Here is a 19,159-nt window from a genome sequence, read left to right as displayed (position 1 = left end):
GACCATAGCGGTCGCTCGGCTCCAGACTGTAGCGCCTAGAACCGCTCCGGATGGGGAAGTGAATGCTACTCGTCCAGAATGCGAGTCCAGTGTGTAAAGCACTAGTTAACTGAGATGTACTGTTGTGATAAAACTATGAATAAGGACACGTTTGTAATCTCACAGATAAGATCTTTTTGCTCAGAAACCTGAGAATAGTTATTGACTTTGATATAAATTCAGCGAGCATATTTGGCGCTACCAGAGAAAAAAGATAGGCATGGAACTGCTACCGCAGTTTCCTAATATTGTGCTTCATTTGTTATAAATTGGCTGTGAATGATGATAAAACAGCGACGTGGATATTCTCGGTGAGGAATTGTCTTTCCTCTTCGTGGGAATTGTCTAACGAAATTCACTGCGAATGCAGAACATCTTCGACGTGCTGCTCCAGCTGCGACGATGCATATTGTAACTGTAACTGAAACAGTTTCCTTGCTTTATGCTTCATAAACGAGTCTCGCAGTTATAGCAGTACAGGAAGTATCGTATAGATTAAGATATTGGACATAGTTGAAATCTGTGCTCTTACAAACAACGGTTCCATACAGCAACTAACGAATCATTGTTGCAGGCTGTTGTGACCGAGTGGTTCTAGGCGCTTCAGTCCGGAACCGCGCTGCTGCTACGGTCGCAGGTTCGAATCCTGCCTCGGGCATGAATGTGTGTGCTGTCCTTAGGTTAGTTAGGTTTAAGTAGTTCTAAGTCTCGGGGACTGATGACCTCAGATGTTAAGTCCCATAGTGCTTAGAGCCTTTTGAATCATTGTTCGGACGACGTAATAAATTGATTGATTACATATAGAAACTCAGCGGACAAAACATTACCCGTTCCCTTAGAACAGGAAATTGGTAGCTTTGGAGCGCTGTGGAGGAGTAGGACAGGCGCGGGTGTGATTCACATATTTAAATCGAACGAGGTGGCTTGGTGGTTAGCACACTGAACTCGCACTCGCGAGGACGACGGTTCAAACCCACGTCCGGTCATCCAGACTTAGATTTTCTGTGATTTCCCTAAATCGCCCAAGACAAATGGCAGGATGATTCCTTTGAAAGGTCGATTTCCTTCGCTGTCCCTGACACAATCCGAGCGTGTGCTCTGTCTCTAATGACCTCGATACCGACGGGACGTTAAATTCAATCTTCCTTCCTTTCACATGCGTAATTTCGCGGGCCACCTCTTCACGTGACGCGACAGCAAAGCTCTTAGCGTATGAAGTCAAGATTATAGCGTCACTGACGTTAATGTTTGTGTGGGATCAAGACCGATATGAATGGCACACATTTCTCAAAACGCCACGACAGCAAAAAATGTCTAAAAGCATGCGTTTTTGACAGTACATCCATCATTCAGATATTTACATTTATTTACGCGCCCTGAACATTATTTCTTTACTTACAACCATTTACAAATAGCTGCCTTAAAAACATCCGTTGCAAGATTCCCCATCGCCTCGGTCCTTCTCCCACGAATTTCTTTCGCGCCCCTGATTGAAACCAAATTCGGACCAGATCCGGCTCTTGGGCCGCCGCACACACGGCAAAATGACCACTTTAGACGGCCAAAATTCAAATATGTTAAATAATATGTGCATTTATACTTAGAAAGGCTTCTGACCTTAGGGTTGATGTGTATTCAGACTTGACAAGATTCTGAAAGTACCTACCAAACTAAAAGGTGATTTATAGGTAGCTAAAAATGAAAAAGTAGGATGAAAATCAAATTAGTATATTTTACTTAAAGTTGACAGACAATAAGACAGTATCTCTCATCATAATCATCCATCGTTCCGTCGTCGTCATCATCATCATCATCATCATCATCATCATCATCCATTGATTCTTCGTCACCATTATCTTCAAGCATTTTCACAACAGGTTCTTCTAACATTAACAGTACCTCCTTAGGTAAGGGTTTTCTTTTTTTAATGTGCCTCCTCCTCTTGATCGCAATAATAGGAAATGGCTCTGAGCACTATGGGACTTAACAGCTATGGTCATCAGTCCCCTAGAACTTAGAACTACTTAAACCTAACTAACCTAAGGACAGCACACAACACCCAGCCATCACGAGGCAGAGAAAATCCCTGACCCCGCCGGGAATCGAACCCGGGAACCCGGGCGGCAATAATAGGATCTGAAGCTATCAGCATCCAGTGGACAATATCCGTATTCGTATGTATTCTTGAAGTTTTCCTTGCATGGAAAAGCCTTAAACCTTTATATTCTTTCTGACTAGATTCCAAGACATCTTCTGAGAAAAGCACCACAGGCAAAGGTAGTTCCTTTATTATGTCTGCACCATGTATTAGCAGCTTGTGCACAGATGCACTCATTTTGTACCACTTGTACGTTTCTAAACAGATTTTTGCTGTTTCGAGGCAATAATTTTTAAAATTACTGTAATTAACAATAAATCCGCAAGACAAAACGCTTGTGTTTAGGGCTAAGTTTACTACTTGTGCAGCTGTTCTTTTTCCACTCTTATCAAGGCTGCTTTGAGCAGCAGTACACAAAAGCTCTGGGGTTGACTCAGCAATAATTGGTTGTACTATTCCTCGTTTTGATCGTCGAGAGCTCTCTTCAAAAGATTTTGCAGGTCTTCCTCTGGGTTTTTCACGTGTAAATCTTCGTTTGTGGTTGTAGTGCTTAGATCTGGCAAGACCAAGTCCTTTTTTAACCATTCTGAATTGGATTTGGTAAATCTTTCCATATTCCAATTGGATTTTTTCCACTTTTGTAGCAATTTTGAGACAAATACTTTTAAAATTGGCTTAATTTCACATACACTGTCTTTTGACTGTTTATATTCACTAAATTTATCCAATATGTGAGTCGTAAATCGTTCTATACACTTAGACTGTGATTATAAAAGTTCTCCTTTTTTAACACTAAAACTAGATCCATTTTCCTCATATTTAATTCCGAGTGACTTGGTCCACTCCGACTACCTGTAAAGAAAAGAGTCTGGTGTCACAATGCGTTGGTTTGAGTTCCTAGAATTTACAATACTAATAGTCAACAAATGCACAAGTATAAATATTTAGGACGAAAGCGGTACTAAGCGGAACTCCTTTTAAAAGTCTAAGGAAAAATATTTTTTATAAAATCGTCATTTACTATTAACGAGAGTAAAAAATGAATTGTAACGTTGTCTATTTAATGAACACACCTGTGGCTTCCACCTCCATGATAAATATTGAGATTTTCGCATGAGATGATCAAAAAATTCACGTTATAATACTTTCGAGTTTCGAATGCAACTTGCCTGTCAGATTTTCACACGCCTTTATTATCAACATAACTAAGGATATTTTACTGCAGTGCGATGGACCAGTTACCTGAGGTGAAGAATACAAGGACGTTTAGACCTAATCTATAAGTGTGAAAATCGATTTTTGGTCGCCTAAAGTGGTCATTTTGCTGTGTGTGCGCCGGTTGCATAGCCCTGGTGTAGAACATGGTACCAGTCTGTCATGTGGCCTTCCATCGCTGACTTAAGTCACGGCATTGTAGTTATGTGTATGTGCTGGCCGGTTGCATGGACCAGTTCAGTAAGATGGGACGACGTAGAGACATGACCAAAAGGAGCTATTTGGTTTCGACGTGTCACTGTCCAGGCCGTGAATGAAGTTGTCTGATACCTCATTGCAGCAGCTGGGACAGTCAAACGTGTATACAAGGAACGGAGTACCACATGCAGCCACATAACTCGCCGTAGGAACGGTGGTCGTAAAAAGATCCTATCCGACAGACACCAGAGAGATGGATGTCTCGCATTGTCACCGCCAGTCGGTTCAAAAAACTGCAGCAGTTGCTACTGTCAGTGAATATAGGACAATCTTAACCGGTTTCCGAGCAAACATTGCGAAAGGTACTACATGTAATGGAAATTTGACGTCGGGTACCTCGCGAAAAGAAAAGAAAAATGGAAATTTGTGATAATGTCTTATGGCCCGAACTGCTGAGGTCATCGGTCCCTAAGCTTACGCACTACTTAATCTACCTTAAACTAACTTTCGCTGAGGACAACACACACACACCCATGCCCGAGGGCGGTCTCGAACCTCCGACGAGGGGAGGCTTGCGGACCGTGACAAGGTGCCCTAGACCGCGCGGCTACCCAGCACGGCCTCACGAAAGGTCATTGCTCACAGCAGTACATGGGGGTGCAGGTCTTCATTTGGCCAAACAGCACAAAAACTGGATAGCAGCTGTCTGGAAGCGTGTAGTGTGGCTTGGAGAGTAGAGATTTGATCTCTTTTCTAATTAAATGAAATTATCTGGTTCCAGAGAGCATTTCAAGTCACAAATATCTATGATATGTACAAAATGGTTCAAATGGCTCTGAGCACTATGGGACTCAACTGCTGAGGTCATTAGTCCCCTAGAACTTAGAACTAGTTAAACCTAACTAACCTAAGGACATCACAAACATCCATGCCCGAGGCAGGATTCGAACCTGCGACCGTAGCGGTCTTGCGGTTCCAGACTGCAGCGCCTTTAACCGCACGGCCACTTCGGCCGGCTATGATATGTACATGCAGAGTGAAGTGACAAATGAAAATTTGTACCAAGGCCGAGATTCGAACCCGGGTCTCCTGTTCATTAGGTAGATGCGCTAATCACTATACCACCCTGGCATAGTGGCTTTGCAGAGTGGATTTTCTAATTATGCGAGACGTCGAGTGCGCCACGGTTCAGTGAGGCATTTAATGAGCAATATGTGTGTGGGGGGTGGGGAAGGGGAGTTGGTTCAGACCAGAGATGGTTCTCTGGTGGTTTTGCGAAAGTTTTGGTACCATGACTTGGGTCCATTCATTCATATTACCGTGACATGAAGCAGGATGTTTATTTCAGCTTTCTCTGTGTCAATATATTGTCCTTTCTTTTACATCTTTATGATGAGTATTCTATGCACACTCCCATCTTCCAGAACGACAATAGCCATCTTTACAGTGCTGTATGCGTGCGTTCCTGGTTTGATGTTCACTCACAAGGAACCCTTTCGCAACTCGACATGAGTGCTATATTGCACAGTGATGCCTCTTGGAGGTGTCAAATTTTTTTGTGCAACGTGCTTAGTTGCAAACATTGTAGGATGTGGCACGTTCAGTTAACATGCGGCGTACACTATGACGGGCAGCGACACAAACTTGAAAGTTACCTTTGTAGTTGGGAGCTGTATGCTGAAATTGCGTTTAACTGAATTTCTCACCATCAATCTGAAAACTGTCTGACTTCTAATTGGTATTACAGATTCAGATCTAGAATCGATATAGCCACCCTACTTTTGAACATGAACTTGTTTATACAAATTGATTTTTAGGAATACGTTTTTAATTAATCTGAATTGCAGCACACTGTCTGTTAATTAGATTGCGTTAGAGAATGATTCACGAAAACACCCAGGATTAACTGTTGCGTTATTTAAATATGGCCTATTACAAAACGCATCTGTTGAAGTTACATTAAATTTCACTAACTGAAAACTGTTTCTAATATTCTGTTAAATATGTTCCTTTAGCCCCTACGACAAATTCTTACTTTGCAATGGATAACTTGACTCTGATCTGGCCGCATTGCAAATGATGATCTGAAATAAATCACTGCGCGACATTTTGCCATTTTATTGTTATCTCTTTTAAATTGATGTTTAGCAAACTAGTTTTTGATTCTCTTTTTCAAATTATTAATTATTGTTCACGCAAAAGTGCAAGGCATGACAATACAAATGTTACCGAACATATTGTTTTGAGCAGAGCGGATGTACTTTGTGAAATAGTTATTAAAACAAAAGGAACTACTTTGAAATTCTTTGAATGACGCAAAACTGAACTCCAGCTTATACGAACAGCCAGCATTCTCTCTCTCCGCATTATCATAGTAGATAATGTCTATCTACAAAATATTTCTATTACAAAAATATGTTTTCTTGACTTCCTAATACAATCTTATTTCTCTTATCTAAATGGGGGGAGGGCTAACTAGAATACTGAACACATTATTGACAGTTATCCATGAATTCCAGCAAGTAGATGTTATTGGACACAATGAAATCCTTGCACATCAATAATTACTGAACTTTTGCTTGCGGCTAACGAACTCAAAATAAGTTACCTTTGATCCGAGGTGCTGTCTGTATAATCATCTTAAAAATCGTCATTTATCTTCAGTTAGAAATCTCTTGTGGCACCTTCGCTAACGAAGCTGCTCATTCCGCCATGGTGCAACATCCTCTCTCCACGACTCCACAAATGCTATTGCGCAAGGCTGTCACTCGACTTCGCTATTGTCTACTAGCGTGCCCGCGCTTAATAATGCAAATTCAGAAAACCAGAGACTGTGCATCGCTCATGTGTTCAGCATGTAAAGATGCACTCTTAAGACAAAAAAAGACGTAACACGAAGAAATTATCCGAATGGGATGGAATTTGGTAGAAGTGATGTACAAGTACAGCCGAACAAAGATTACAGTTTCAGAAAGATTGCATGATTTATTCAAGAGAAAGAGCTTCACATATTAAGCAAGTCATTAACGCGTTGGTCCACCTCTGGCCCTTGTGCAAACAGTTATTCAGCTTCACATTGATTGGTAGAGTTACTGGATTTCCGCATGTGGGATATCGTACAATTCTGTCCAATGGGCACGCTAGATTGTCAAAATCCCGAGCCGGTTGGGGACCCGGTCAAGGTAGGGTTTGGTAAGCAAGAGGACAAGCAGGTGAAATTTTCTCCGTGTGCGAGGGGGGGGGGGGGCATTATCAGGTTGAAATATAATCACAGGATGGCTTGCCATGAGGGGCTGTGCTGTAAGGGTGCCGCGTATGACAACCTAAGGGTTCTGCTATGAAAAGGAATGAAACACCAGACAATCACTCCTCGTTGTCGGACCGTATGGTGGCCGACAGTCAGATTGGTATCCTTCCGTAATCCGGGGCGTCTCTAGACGGAGCTCAGTTTGAAGCACGACTCATCACTGAAGACAATTCTACTCTAGTCAATGAGATTCCATGCAGAAGACGTGTCTGTAAACATGCTGGACATCTTTGAGATACCATCATGACAGTCGCTCGCCATATGGCCCGACTACCAGCGGTAGTGGTCTGGGGTTCTATCTCTTTTCTTCGGTTGCCATCCGCGGCACCCTTACAACACAGTGGTACGTCGACAATATTTTACACCCCGTTTTGTTGCCCTTCATGGCAAGCCATTTTGTGAAAGATAGTGCCCGCCCACGCATGGCAGGAGTTTCTACTGCTTGTTTTCTTGCTGCCCAAATCCTACCTTGGCCAGCAAGGTCGACGGATCTCTCCCCAGATGAGAACGTTTGGAGCATAATGGGTAGGATCCTCCAACCGTCTCGGGGTTCTGACGATCTAACACGCCAGTTGGACAGAGTTTGTCACGATAATCCTCAGTAGAACATCCAACAACTCTGTCAATCAATGCCAAACCGGATAACTGCTTGCATAAAGCCCAGAGGGGCAGCAATGCATCATCAACTTGGTCAATTTGGGAACCTCTTTCTCTTGAATAAATCATCCGGTTTTTCTGAACTACACTACTGACCATTAAAATTGCTACACCAAGAAGAAATGCAGATGATAAACGGGTATTCATTGGACAAATATATTATGCTAGAACTGACATGTGATTACATTTTCACGCAATTTGGGTGCATAGATCCTGAGAAATCAGTACCCAGAACAACCACCTCTGGCCGTAATAACGGCCTTTATACGCATGGGCAGTGAGTTAAACAGAGCTTGGATGGCGTGTACAGGTACAGCTGCCCATGCAGCTTCAACACGATACCACAGTTCATCAAGAGTAGTGACTGGCGTATTGTGATGAGCCAGTTGCTCGGCCACCATTGACGAGACGTTTTCAGTTGGTGAGAGATCTGGAGAATGTGCTGACCAGGGCAGCAGTCGGACATTTCCGGTATCCAGAAAGGCCCCGTACAAGACCTGCAACACGCGGTCGTGCATTATCCTACTGAAATGTAGGGTTTCGTAGGGATCGAATGAAGGGTAGAGCCACGGTCGTAACACATCTGAAATGTAACGTCCACTGTTCAAAGTGCCGTCAATGCGAACAAGAGGTGACCGAGACGTGTAACCAATGGCACCCCGTATCATCACGCAGGGTGATACGCCAGTATGGCGATGACGAATACACTCTTGCAATGTGCGTTCACCGCCATGTCGCCAAGCACGGATGTGACCATCATGATGCTGTAAACAGAACCTGGACTCATCCCAAAAAATGACGTTTTGCCATTCGCGCACCCAGGTTCGTCGTTGAGTACACCATCGCAGGCGCTCCTGTCAAGGGTAACCACAGCCATGGTCTCCGAGCTGATGGTCCATGCTGCTGCAAACGTCGTCGAACTGTTCGTGCAGATGGTTGTTGTCTTGCAAACGTCCCCATCTGTTGACTCAGGGATCGAGACGTGGCTGCACGATCCATTACAGCCATGCGGATAAGATACCTGTCATCTCTACTGCTAGTGATATGAGGCCGTTGCGATCCAGAACGGCGTTCCGTATTACCCTCCTGAACCCACCGATTCCATATTCTGCTAACAGTCATTGGATTTCGACCAACGCGAGCAGCAATGTCGCGATACGATAAACCGCAATCGCGATAGGCTACATACAATCCGACCTTTATCAAAGTCGGAAACGTGATAGTAAGGATTTCTCCTTACACGAGGCATAACAACAACGTTTCACCAGGCAACGCAGGTCAACTACTGTTTGTGTATGGCAAATCGGTTGGAAACGTTCCTCATGGCAGCACGTTGTAGGTGTCGCCACCGGCGCCAACCTTGTGTGAATGCTCTGAAAAGCCAATCATATGCTCATCACAGCATCTTCTTCCTGTCGGTTAAATTTCGCGACTGTAGCACGTCATCTTTGTGGTGTAGCAATTTTAATGGCCAGTAGTGTACTAATCATTTGTTTGTCTGCACATGTACACCACATTCGCATAATTCCTTCGTGATGCGTCGTTTCTTCTTCTTTGGTCTTGAGTGTAATTTAGAATGAATACCAGAAGTCATGTCACTTATGCATATAAGAAATAGCAGCTGTCCGAGTACCGACCCCTGAGACACTCCGCACTTACCCATGCCCCAATCGGACGCCATAGCCGTCCTCATTACTGTGGGAAATGACTTTTTGCTGTCTGTTACAAAATTATGAGAGGAGCCACTGGTGAGCTAGTGCTCTTTGATGGGCCTTTATTGTGGACCGCGGTCGTGATGCAGAGCGCGTCGTGACGTGCGTGGGGGGCGGCGGCAGCGGCAGCAGGTCGCGGGCGTCCTCGCGGTCTCCGTCGCCGTCGCCGCCGCTGGCGCTGCCTCAGCCGCAGGCAGCCCAGCCTCGCGCGTGCGCGTGCTCGCGCTCCTCCTCCGGGTCTCGCTCCAGCGCCACCAGCAGCCTCACCTCCATCCCGCCGCCCTCCCCCGTGAGGATCTGTCGGCCCGCGTCTGCGCGACTGCCGACGGCGAGGTACAGCCACCTTTCCGCTGCTCCCTCGACAGCCTATTCGCTGCCAGACGACAAAGCTGAAGCTGAAACTAAAAGAAAGTTCATACAGTGAAGGCTTTCACGACCGGATGGTACTGTTGTTCATAATTCTTCCGGGTTACATGGCCGTGGTCCATGCAATTCTTCTATTCCTAACGTTTCGTCCAATACAACAATCTTCAGAGGTATGGCTGGTCCTGCTGAGTCCTGCCGACTGACGAGTCGGGCGTCGGAGAGGCCAAAATACCGAGGAAAGTGGGCGTGGTCCAGCTTCCACATAGTAGCAGAGAGAAAACTAGTCAAAGATAAAATGTAACTATCGATAATAGTCCGTCATAGATAAAAATCACTTATCGATTCTGTAACGCCACTGTTCATATCTCGCTTAATTTCAAGGCCTCTTCTTTTCTATTAAAATTATCTTGATGTTTATAAATTTCAATAGCCTCCCTATACAGTCGTGGTTGTATAGGGAGGCTATTGTATAGGGAGGCTATTGAAATTTAAAACATCAAGATAATTTTAATAGAAAAGAAGAGGCCTTGAAATTAAGCGAGATATGGACAGTGGCGTTACAGAATCGATAAGGGATTTTTATCTATGACGGACTATTATCGATAGTTACATTTTATCTTTGCCTAGTTTTCACTCTGCTACTATGTGCAAGCTAGACCACGCCCACTTTCCTCGGTATTTAGGCCTCTCCGACGCCCGACTCGTCAATCGGCAGGTCTCAGCAGGACCAGCCATACCTCTGAAGATGTCCAACATAGTACTGGACGAAACGTTAGGAATAGAAGAATTCCATGGACCACGGCCATATGACCCGGAAGAATTATCAACAACAGTAAAAGAAACTTGCCGTGAACGCGAAAGTTGATTTGAACATCAAACTGTTTTACAAGTCGTGGCCCTACGAGAGGTGCTATATCGTTGCTTTCTTCTGAGCTTTCAATTCCGAACCACAGTGCAGCCGGCATTTTTCACATTAACGAACATAGTTGAACCATCATCTGTGTTTATTTTGAACTCAAATACCTACCGGTTTCGGTCTTGGACCATCTTCACAGATGAGGGTTAAAAAAGGTTTAAGCCACCGTATTGCAATTTGAGGAGATGGGACCTGGATAAACTGAAAGAACCAGAGGTTGTAGAGAGCTTCAGGGAGAGCATTAGGGAACGATTGACGAGAATGGGGGGAAAGAAATAACAGTAGAAGAAGAATGGGTAGCCTTCAGAGATGAAATAATGAAGGTAGCAGAGGATCAAGTAGGTAAAAAGACGAGGGCTAATAGAAATCCTTGGGTAACAGAAGAGATATTGAATTTAATTGATGAAAGGAGAAAATATAAAAATGCAGTAAATGAAGCGGACGAAAAGGAATACAAACGTCTCAAAAATGAGATCGACAGGAAGTGCAAAATGGCTAAGCAGGGATGGCTAGAGGACAAATGTAAGGATGTAGAGGCGCATATCACTAGAGGTAAGATAGATACTGCCTACAGGAAAATTAAAGAGACCTTTGGAGAAAAGAGAACAACTTGCATGAATATCAAGAGCTCAGATGGAAACCCAGTTCTAAGCAAAGAAGGGAAAGCAGAAAGGTGGAAGGAGTATATAAAGGGTCTATACAAGGGCGATGTTCTTGAGGACAATATTATAGAAACGGAAGAGAATGTAGATGAAGATGAAATAGGAGATATGATACTGTGTGAAGAGTTTGACAGAGTACTGAAAGACCTAAGCCGAAACAAGGCCCCAGGAGTAGACAGCATTCCATTAGATCTACTGACAGCCTTGGGAGAACCAGGCCTAACAAAACCCTACCATCTGGTTAGCAAGATGTAAATATATGACACAGGACTTAAAAAGCATATATACGAATACTAAATGTTCGAAGCAAAGAAGGGAAAGCAGAAAGGTGGGAGGAGTATATAGAGGGTCTGTACAAGGGCGATGTTCTTGAGGACAATATTATACAAATGGAAGAGAATGTAGCTGAAGATGAAATAGGAGATATGATACTGCGTGAAGAGTTCGACAGAGCACTGAAACACCTAAGTCGAAACAAGGCCCCGGCAGTAGACAATATTCCATTAGAACTACTGACAGCCTTGGGAGAACCAGGCCTAACAAAACTCTACCGTCTAGTGAGCAAGATGTATGAGACAGGCGAAATACCCTCAGACTTCGAGAAGAATATAATAATTCCAATCCCAAAGAAAGCAGGTGTAGACAGATGTTAAAATTACCAAACTACCAGTTTAATAAGCCACGGCTGCAAAATACTAACACGAATTCTTTACAGACGAATGCAAAAACTGGTGGAAGCCGACCTAGGGGAAGATCAGTGGGGATTCCGTAAAGATGTTGGAGCACGTGAGGCAATACTGACCGTACGACTTATCTTAGAAAATAGATTAAGTAATGGCAAACCTACGTTTTTAGCATTCATAGACTTAGAGAAAACTTTTCACAATGTTGACTAGAATACCCTCTTCTTCTGAAGGTGGCAGGCAGCGAAAGGCTATTTACAATTTGTACAGAAAGCAGATGGCAGTTATAAGAGTCGAGGGGCATTAAAGGGAAGCAGTGGTTGGGAAGGGAGTGAGACAGGAGTCAGGGTTGTAGCCTGTCCCCGATGTTATTCAATCTGTATATTGAGCAAGCAGTAAAGGAAACAAAAGAAATATTCGGAGTAGGTATTAAAATCCATGGAGAAGAAATAAAAACTCTGAGGTTCGCCGATGACATTGTAATTATATCAGAGACAGCAAAGGACTTGGACGAGCAGTTGAACGGAATGGACAGTGTCTCGAAAGGAGGATATAAGATGAACATCAACAAGAGAAAAACGAGGATATTGGAACGTAGTCGAATTAAATCTGGTGGTGCTGAGGGAATTAGATTAGGAAATGAGACACATAAAGTAGTAAAGGAGTTGTGCTATTTGGGGACAAAATAACTGATGATGGTCGAAGTAGTTACTTATAGTGGGAATTAATGAAGCTCGGCGGCAGGAGGAACTGACTTCTAGTCAGGTGAATACAGGGCTATAAATAGAAAATCAAATAGGGGTAATGCAGGGGTAGGTTTAATAATGAATAGAAAATAGGAACGCGGGTAAGCTACTGCGTACCACACAGTGAACGCATTATTGTAGCCAAGATAGATACAAAGTCCACACCAACCGCAATAGTACAAGCTTATGTGCCAACTAGCTCCGTAGACGATGAAGAGATTGAAGAAATGTATGATGAGATAAAAGAAATTATACAGATAGTTAAGGGAGACGAAAATTTAATAGTCGTTGGGGACTGAAAGTCGACAGTAGTAAAAGGAAGAGAAGGAAAAATAGCAGGTGAATATGGACTGGAGGCAAGGGATGAAAGAGGAAGGCGCCAGATAGAATTTTGCATAGAGGACAAGTTAATCATCACTAACGCTTGTTTAGGGATCATGAAAGAATGTTATATACGTGGAAGAGACCTGGAGACACCAGAATGTTTCAGATTGATTAAATAATTTTAAGAGAGAGATTTCGGAACCATATTTCAAATTGTAAGTCATTCCCAGGGGTATATGTGGACTCTGACCACAGTTTGTTGGTTGTGAACTGTAAATTAAAACTGAAGAAATTGGAAAAGGTGGGAAATTAAGGAGATGTGACCGGGCTAGTATGAAAGAATCACAGGTTGTTGAGAGTTTCAGAGGGAACATTAGGCAGCAGTTAACTAGAACTGGGGAAAGGAATACAGTACAAGACGAATGGATAGCTTTGAGAGATGAAATAGTGAAGGCAGTAGAGGATCAAATAGGTAAAAAGAAAACACCTAATAGAAATTCTTGGATAACACAGGAGATATTGAATTTAATTGATGAAAGAAGGAAATATAGAAATGCAGCAAATGAAGGAGGCGGAAAGAAATACAATGTCTAAAAATGAGATTGACAGGAAGTGCAAAATAGTTAAGCAGGAACGGCTAGAGGACGAAAGTAAGCATTTAGAAGCACATTTCGCTAGGGGAAATCTACATGCCGCCTACAGAAAAATTAAGGAGGTCTTTGGAGGAAACCGAGCGAGGTGGAGCAGTGGCTAACACACTGGACTCGCATTCGGGAGGACGGCGGTTCAATCCCGCGTCCGGCCATCCTGATTTAGGTTTTCCGTGATTTCCCTAAATCGCTCCAGGCAAATGCCGGGATGGTTTCTTTGAAAGGGCACGGCTGACTTCCTTCCCCGTCCTTCGCTAATCTAATGAGACCGGTAACCTAGCTGTTTGGTCTCTTCCCCAACCAACCCAAATCTTTGGAGAAAAGAGAAGTGGCTGTACGGATCTTGAGAGCTCAGATGGAAAACCAGTATTAAGCAGAGAAAGGAAATCTGAAACGTGGAAGGAGTATATAGATGGTCTCCACAAGGAAGATGAAGTTGAAGGCAATACTACAGAAAAGGAAGACGACGTAGACGCAGATTAGATGGGAAACACGATACAGCGAGAAGAATTTGATACAGCAGTCAAAGACCTAAGTCGAAACAAGGCCCCGTGAGTAGACGACATTGCGCAAGAATTAGAGATAGCGATGGGAGAGCTTTTCTATCTGGTGTGCAAGGTGCATGAGACAGGCGAAATACCCTCAGACTCCAAGAAGAGTGTAATAATTCCAATTCCAAAGAAAGCAGTTGCTCGACGACAGGTGTGAAAATTACCGAACTATTAGTTTAATAAGTCATGGTTGCAAAATACTAACGCGAATTATTTACTGACGAATGGAAAAACTGGTAGAAGCCAACCTCGGGGAAGATCAGTCTGGATTCCGGAAAAATGTAGGTTGGTTCAAATGGCTCTGAGCACTATGGGACTCAACTGCTGTGGTCATAAGTCCCCTAGAACTTAGAACTACTTAAACCTAACTAACCTAAGGACAGCACACAACACCCAGCCATCACGAGGCAGAGAAAATCCCTGACCCCGCCGGGAATCGAACCCGGGAACCCGGGCGTGGGAAGCGAGAACGCTACCGCACGACCACGAGATGCGGGCGAAAAATGTAGGAACACTGACTCTACGACTTATTTTAGAAAATAGGTTAAGGAAAGACAAAGCTACGTTTATAGCTTTGTAGATTAGAGAAAGCTTTTGATAGTGTTGACTGTAACACTCTGAAATTCTGAATGTAGCAGGCGTAAAATACAAGAAACAGATGGCTATTTACAATTTCTGCAGAAACCAAATAGCAGTTATAAGAGTCGAAGGGCACGAAAGAGAAGCAGTGGTTGAGAACAGAGTTAGACAGGGCTGTAGCCTGAACATTGAGCAAGCTATAAAGGAAAGCACAGAAAAATTTGGAGAAGGAATTAAATTTCAGGGAGAAAAAATAAAAACTTCGAGGGTTTGTCGATGACACTGCAATTCGGTAAGAGACAGCAAAGGACTTAGAAGAGCAAGCAAAGAACCTGGAAGAGCAGTTGAACTGAATGGAAATTGTCTTGAAAGGAGGATATAAGATGAACATCAACAATAGCAAAACGAGGAGAGTGGAATGTAGTCGATTTATATCAGGTGATGCTGCGAAATTAGATTAGGAAATGACACACTTAAAGCAGTAGATGAGTTTTGCTATTTGGGCAGCAAAATAACTGACGATGGCCGTAGTTGAGAGGACATAAACTGTAGAGCGGCAATGACAAGAGAAGCGTTTCTGAACTAGAGAAATCTGTTAATATCAAATGTAGATTTAATGTCACGTTGCCTTTTCTGAAATTACTTGTATGGAGTGTATCCATGTACGGAAGTGAAACATGGACAATATAAACAGTGTAGACAAGAAGAAAATAGAAGTTTTTGAAATGTGGTGTTACATAAGAATGCTGAAGATCAGGTGGGTAGCTCACGTAACTAGGAGGAGGTCCTGAACAGAACTGTTGAGACAAAACGCTACGGTCGCAGGTTCGAATCCTGCCTCGGGCATGGATGTTTGTGATATCCTTAGGTTAGTTAGGTTTAACTAGTTCTAAGTTCTAGGCGACTAATGACCTCAGCAGTTGAGTCCCATAGTGCTCAGAGCCATTTGAACCATTTTTTTGTTGAGACAAAAAATTTGTGGCACAACTTGATTAAAAGAAGAGATCGGTTGGCAGGACACATTCTGAGACACCACGGGGTCACCAGTTTAATATTGGAGGGGAGTGTGGGAAGTAAAAATGGTCGAAGGAGACCAGGAGATGAATACAGTAAGCAGATTCAGAAGGATGTGGGTTGCAGTAATCATTCGGAAATGAAGAGGCTTACACAGGATAGAGTAGCGTGGAGAACTGCATCAAGACCACAACAGTAATGATATTTAATCTTTCGTAAATGATTCAGAAACATTATCTTATAAAGTGCGTTCATCATTGGAAACAACGAAATTAACATGAGACATCAAAATGGGAAGCATGGATATAACTGAATGAAAAGATTAATGTAATCGGCGCGTTAATCTGGTAAAGTAGTTTCATAAACAAAATTCGTACAGTCCATCAAAGATGTCTTCGTATACTTTGGTAGTTATTCTGTCATATTTTGAAAATGTGTTTCACATCTCCAGAGCTAACTGGCCACCAACATTGATCTATCATTTGAGGTTGCATAAAACGTCAGTAGAGGCACCTGAATGACTGTATAAAAGGAAGCGATAAACTTCTTCTCGATTAAAAATGTTGTAGACAGAGAATGTCTCTCCTCTATGCTGTTTAAGTCTTTAAATGAAGTTTAATTTCTATCCATATGCGTATTACCTCGTATTTGATGCAGAAAAATTTGTGCTCCAGATTACCTGTTTAACTGCCTAATGAACAGTTAGTAGTTTTGCATATTTGAGTTGGACTTCGCGTTTGCTGCTGTTGTTATAATTGCCGATTCCAAGTTGACGAGTTAAGTCTTCCTTCAGTATGTTTCCCCAGATGCTATAATGTTTCTGCCGGCATATTTCCGTGTTTTATGGAAGCTTTGTGTCTTACCCGGTCAATTATGCGAGGCATGTCCGAAAAGTAATCACTGTTAACGTAAAAAGGATCTCATAAAATCATTTTTTTAAAATCAAATTTTATTTTTACAAGACAAAGCATTTCTTAAAATATTTTTCTGGGTAACTGCCAATATTGTTGAAATTTGTGGGAACTCATCACAAACCATTCTTGTTGTAAGCTGTCTGTGTTCACGAACTTCCTCATTCATTTTCTCAACGAAACCATCGTTGACAACTAGAGACCGCCCACTCCATGCTGCTTTAAGAGCACTGGTTTGTCCATCATTGAACGGTCTCCCCCATTTTCTCACCATTCCATCAGTCATTGCATTTCCGCCATAGATCAGTCAGTACAAGTTGACAATGAGTTGCTGGTTTAACTTTCTTTGCGTTCAGAAACCTTTTTACAGAACGCACTTCATAGTCGGCGGGTTCAGAGATTGTCTTAAACATTTTGAACGGTCAGTATCAAACGTAAACACAACACTATCCATCTGTAATGGTATCAGTGAAAGACAGAAATGGAACTTACTTTCAGGACACGCCTCGTATAACTGTATTCGATGTAAAATTGCCTAATTCAGTCCAGGACATGACTGATGTAAGGTAAGATATATTCGCTGGTGGCTCAGGCATAGTGGTCGCATCTTTTCCAAAATCGCAACTGTTAGGCGATTCGGTAGCCCCTTTTTTTCCTTCCACGAAACATTCTAGAATATTGCATCTTATCGCCCTTTAACGACCCACAGTCCTCATTGTCCTTCACATTGTGGTAAGGTTAAAGTTGTCATTTCAGCCATGAAGGTATTATACCTCCAAAAAAAAAAAAAAAAAAAACACGATGCGAGAGAATCGGGATAGTTAAAACGTAGAGAAAATAAAGACGGAAGAGGTACAAAGGCCGGCTACGCAAATGAAGATGGGTTAATCACCAGGTTATGGAAATGCACCAGTAAAATTATTGAGGTATGGCTAAGTATTCTGTATGAATGTCTAAGCAAGTTATTTAATAAATATTTGTGGTACGCTGAGGAAATTCCAGCAGATTGGAACTTAGCGTATCTAAGCCCCATACATGAAAAACCAAGCAAGAAAGTGTGTAGTAATTATTATGGCATAAGTGTCACGAGTTTAATTAGCAGGCTGTACGGGAAGATTTTAAAATCAAGAATGGACAAGATTATATCTGAAGTGGAAGAACAAAATGGATCTCGAAGAGGCAGGTCATGTGTCGATGACATCTTTACCCTGAGGCAGGTCATGAAAAAGATATTGGAAAAGAATCTAAGCAGCCATTCGCTCTTCATAGATCTTGAGAAAGTTCGGAGTGTCGTGGTAAGGGCAACTGCCAAAAATTTATCTAAGACATAAATCTTTACAAGTCGGCTGACTGTGTCATTAAAGTGGGGAAAGACATTTCTAGAGAGGTCTTCAGAATAACTAAAGGACTGAAACAAGGAAAATGTTGAAACGTCCCCTTTTGAACAATTGTACAAGACTGTGCTTAAACTGACACACAATATTTTTAGCGCAACGCAATCTGACTTTCAAAAATCCCTACAAAAGAATGACCCTGACTAACATTAACCTATACCTTTCACAAATCACTTACCTCACAAAAATCTTCATTACTCGAACTACTGCAATACAGCGAGCGCCACTACTGCCAGCTAAATGAAAGATTCAAACTACGGAAGGCACTAACTACTGATAGGCATAGTTAGCAATTGAAAGATTTTAATAGAGAACAAACAATGTATTTACCTTAAAATTCACCTTGTCGAGAGGGCCCTGCCCTGTTTAAATCCCGCCAGTTCTGATGCAATTCAGGTCTGTCGTTACGATCATATCGTCTGTCGTCATGTCGGTAGTTCCTGTAGTTTCTTTCTTGTCGGTTAAGTGGTGGAGAATTTCTCCCTGAATCGTAACTGCGCGCTGGACCGTTGCGTCTAAAGTTATTCTGTCTCCCGTAATAATAATTGTTTTGGTTCCCATATTGTCTGTTTCTCTGATTGTCTCTGTGATAGTCATTACCGCGGAGAGGTGATCTTTCCCTGTAATTATTACTACTCTGCCAACGGTTGTCATACGGATGGTGTCTGTTTTGGTCACGATTTGTGTTGTGAGAATAGCCTTGTCGCGTCCAGTTATTATTTCTGTCATCGCGGAATTGTGACGGATGTGACCTGTAGTTGTTGTGTTCCTGTTTTCGCGTTCCGCGATTGTCAGTGTCAATTTCCAGTTCTTGCAAGAGCCCCTGAAAAGCTTCAATGTCGTCTTTGCAACGTCCTGCCAAAATAATATGTCGTAAATTTTCAGGTAATTTGATTAAGCAAATGCGGTTGAGTTCTGAGGGGCTGTATGGGTTTGACAGGTACTGATTCTTGTGTAACATGTCTTCAAAATATTTGACAAGACTGGAAAATTCAGATTGTTCAAAGTGTTTCATCATCATGATGCTATGTTTTACTCGGTCTTGTGTAGCTTGAGACAATATGCCGAGAGGAACGCATGGTAAAATTCTCCTTCACTGTGACAATCGTGAATGACCGATCGCATTCTTTCAGTTGG

At 42.6% G+C, this 19,159-nt stretch overlaps 2 protein-coding genes across 2 annotated transcripts in view; both read left to right on the top strand.

Annotated features, from left to right (window-relative positions):
* Positions 1-19,159, top strand: part of LOC126238404 (translation initiation factor IF-2-like) — a 234,864-nt gene that overhangs the window by 34,296 nt on the left and 181,409 nt on the right. The gene's annotated exons all lie outside the window — the stretch shown is intronic.
* LOC126238564 (WAS/WASL-interacting protein family member 3-like) overlaps positions 3,017-19,159 on the top strand; it is an 87,777-nt gene continuing 71,634 nt past the window's right edge. Inside the window, exons 1-2 of the mRNA XM_049947802.1 lie at positions 3,017-3,071; positions 9,316-9,559. Of these exons, the coding sequence (XP_049803759.1) occupies positions 3,017-3,071; positions 9,316-9,559 (299 nt within the window). The remainder of the gene's footprint in view (positions 3,072-9,315; positions 9,560-19,159) is intronic.

Source organism: Schistocerca nitens, chromosome 1 (genome assembly GCF_023898315.1).
Source record: "Schistocerca nitens isolate TAMUIC-IGC-003100 chromosome 1, iqSchNite1.1, whole genome shotgun sequence".
Taxonomy (NCBI): domain Eukaryota; kingdom Metazoa; phylum Arthropoda; class Insecta; order Orthoptera; family Acrididae; genus Schistocerca; species Schistocerca nitens.
Note: the sequence above shows the minus strand (reverse complement) of the source record. Positions and strands in the feature narration are given on the sequence as shown.